Source organism: Diospyros lotus, chromosome 13 (assembly GCF_014633365.1).
Source record: "Diospyros lotus cultivar Yz01 chromosome 13, ASM1463336v1, whole genome shotgun sequence".
In the NCBI taxonomy this organism is placed as follows: domain Eukaryota; kingdom Viridiplantae; phylum Streptophyta; class Magnoliopsida; order Ericales; family Ebenaceae; genus Diospyros; species Diospyros lotus.
This window is the reverse complement of record NC_068350.1, coordinates 17,213,633-17,216,627: the sequence shown is the minus strand read 5'-3', so window position 1 is coordinate 17,216,627 and position 2,995 is coordinate 17,213,633. Positions and strand designations below refer to the sequence as shown.

At 45.2% G+C, this 2,995-nt stretch overlaps 1 protein-coding gene across 1 annotated transcript; it reads right to left on the bottom strand.

Annotated features, from left to right (window-relative positions):
- Positions 1–948: 948 nt before the first annotated feature.
- LOC127788082 (uncharacterized) lies at positions 949–2,424 on the bottom strand. The gene is made up of 2 exons (XM_052316198.1): positions 2,149–2,424; positions 949–1,287 (listed from the first exon to the last, which is right to left on the bottom strand). The coding sequence occupies exons 1-2, from the start codon at positions 2,422–2,424 to the stop codon at positions 949–951; spliced, it is 615 nt and encodes a 204-aa protein (XP_052172158.1).
- Between the last annotated feature and the right edge of the window lie 571 nt (positions 2,425–2,995).

Below are 2,995 nucleotides of genomic sequence, written 5' to 3'. Positions count from 1 at the left end.
TAAAAATAAAGTGTAATTCATAAATTCCAATCAGAATCATGAAAATTACTTGCAAATAGAAATTTGGAGCATAAGTCAGAATAATTACATTCATTGGTAGTAAGGACGGAGATGCTCCACATTTCAAGCTAGTGGGAGAATAGCTCCATCCATATTTTCCAAATGATATGCTCTATTTCCCAAGTTTTCCTTGATGATAAAGGGTCCTTCCCAGTTAGGGCCAAGAGTGCCTTCACTTGCTTTGCGAGCTCCGGGAAGTATCAGGCGCAATATCAAGTCTCTGACATTATAGCGTCGAATCCGGACCTTTTTGTTATAGTACCGTGCCACCCTTTGTTGATAAATGGCGACCCTCATGCGGGCTATATCTCTCGCCTCTTTGAGTAGGTCAAGGCTTGCCGCCAGCAGCTCGTAGTTATCATTTGGATTGAAGGTGACCCTCCAGTGGCTGGTCACCTCATTCTCTACTGGGATCATGGCCTCGGACCCATACACCATCGAGAATGGGGTTTTCCCCATGGTGCTTCAAGCTGTAGTTCGATAGGCCTAGAGTACCGTTTGTAATTTTTCCACCCAAGCCCCATTTCTAGCCTTCAGCTTGGTCTTTAAGAGTTGTTTGATTATTTTGTTCACAGCCTCAACTTGTCCGTTGGCTTGGGGGTGGTCCACAGCGGTGAAACTTTTCTAGATCCCTAGCAATTCGTAGAACTGAATGAACTGCTCGCTGGTGAATTGGGTTCCATTGTCCATCACTATTTACCATGGAACTTCGAACTTGTAAATAATATTATCCCATATGAATATTTGTACCTTTGAACTAGAGATTTGCGCAAGCTGTTTGGCTTCCACCTACTTAGTGAAGTAATCAACTACCACTATGGCATACTTGCATCCTCTACGACCTGTTGGAAGCGGCCCAATCAGATTCATACCCCAGATAGCAAAAGGTCATGGGCTGCTCATCTGCTTTAGGTAGGTTAGAGGAGCTCGCGAGACTTTAGCAAACATTTGGCACTTGTCACATCTCTTGACCAGCTCTATGGCATCTTGCTTTATTGTGGGCCAGTAAAACCCTTGTCGAAGTGCCTTCTGCGCCAATGAAAGTGCTCTGGCATGATTATCGCAGTGACCCGCGTGAATCTCTTTCAGCACGGTTTGACAGTCAGTGCCATCAATGCACCTCAGAAGCGGGGCTGAAAACCCTCTCTTATATAATCTATCGTCGTAAATGCAGTACCAAGCTACTCGAGCTCTCAACCTTCGTGCTTCCAACTTATCTTCCGGTAGCTTCTCATTTTGGAGGTAATCTAGAATGGGATTCAGCCATGAGCCTTAGGGCACGTTAATCGTTAGAATTTTGGCTTGCTGATCTGTGATCGGGGTAGCCAAGAACTCTATTGATATCGCCCCAAGAATTCTACATCTTTGGCAATCGCCAATCGGGCCAGTGCATCTGCGTGAAAGTTTTGAGATCGGGAAATATAGCGTATCTCATACTTCTCAAAGGCAGCCAGGAGCTCGCGTACTTTCTACAAGTATGCTACCATTTTTGTGTCCCTGGCTTGATATTCACCCCGTATTTGGTTAACAACGAGCTGAGAATTGCTGAAAATTAATAGGGCCTCAGCTCACACTTCATTTGCTAAGCGAAGTCCTGCCAACAATGTTATCTAAGGGTTGTCTTAATTTGCCTAAAGTTTGGAAGATCACACTTTACTAGACACACATTGATGGTTATTACGTCTATTGTCGATGACCTATTTTAAACTTGCTAATTTGCGAGGTGGGAATTCTTTGGATCTATCTGGGTTTATCGTTCTCAATTCTATTCTTGAAGACTTCTTCCAAGTTATACCTTTGAGCTTATCCAAATATGCAAGATCTTGGAGCTCATGTGAAAGTCAAGTCAGGAAGATCGACTTAAGTTATATTATGAAGATTTGTTCTAGTTAAGTCTTTTTTAAACTTTGAGACTAATTGGCTTAAGTTCGTTGCAAAATTAAAGCAAGAAGCGTGAGTTCAGAAAATTGAGGATTTCATTAATGAAATACATATGTTACAAAGCAAGTAAAAAGAAAAGCAAAAAGGAGCTTAGCTAGGAACAGTAGTTACGGTGGGCTAGACTACGGCAGTTTTCGTTCGATAGACCTCGGCAGCTTCGGTTGGCTGGATCTCGACGTTTGCAGCTAGGGAGGCGATCTCGGATGAGTTCAGCGGGGTAGAAGCCTCAGCGACCTCAACAGCTTCAATCGCGTACTGTTTTACCTCCTCGACGGCCTCTTCACCAAAGAAGTCCATCTCAGGATGGTTCAACCACAGAGTGTAAAGGAACCCCGAGCAAGTGTCAGACACGGCTTCCTTGCGTGCTTGGTCTATCCGGGCCTCTATGCCGGCCTTAATCTCATCGATGGTCGCGTTCGCCATCTGCTCGCATTTTTTAGCCCTGTCCTCAGCTAACTTCAGCTCATCCTTAGCCTTCTGCAGCTATACCTCAGCCAGCTTCAGCTTGTCCTTGGCCTTTCGTAGCTCCTCCTTAGCCTTATTTAGTTCACTGGTGAGCTTGGAGTTGGCCAGCTCCTACATATCCTTCGCCCGGCGGAGTTGCTCGTCGAGGTCCTTATTTCTTTGATGCGCTTGTCTTAGCTACATCTCAATGCCCTCGGCCTTTCTTTGGGCTTCATGAAGCTCGGCGAGCAAGGATTTCTTCTCTTCCTCGAGCTTCTTTATCTCACCTTGGAGGGACGTGTTCACTACGTCGAGTTGTGCCTCGAAGTCCTGGTTCTTCCCTCTTAGCATCATGACAGCAAAAGAGAGCTGTAAAGCAAAAAAAATCAGCTCGAGGAAAAGGAAAAACCAAAAATCCAAGAAATGAAAGCAAAACTTACTACGATGCCATGGCGAGCAATGAAATCATAAAGGGTCGGCCCTCTCATCCCTTCCTAATCCAGGGGCTTGGCACCCGCGCCCAAGAATGTGGGCATGCAGTCTAGGAGGG

What these genes read in the sequence shown, in the direction of transcription:
- LOC127788082 (XM_052316198.1), bottom strand. Translation starts at nt 2,424, where the DNA reads ATGGCGAACGCGACCATCGATGAGATTAAGGCCGGCATAGAGGCCCGG. An exon ending in AGCCAACCGAAGCTGCCGAG is followed by an intron (nt 1,288 to 2,148) that starts GTCTATCGAACG and finishes CAAAATGAGAAG; the next exon opens with CTACCGGAAGATAAGTTGGA.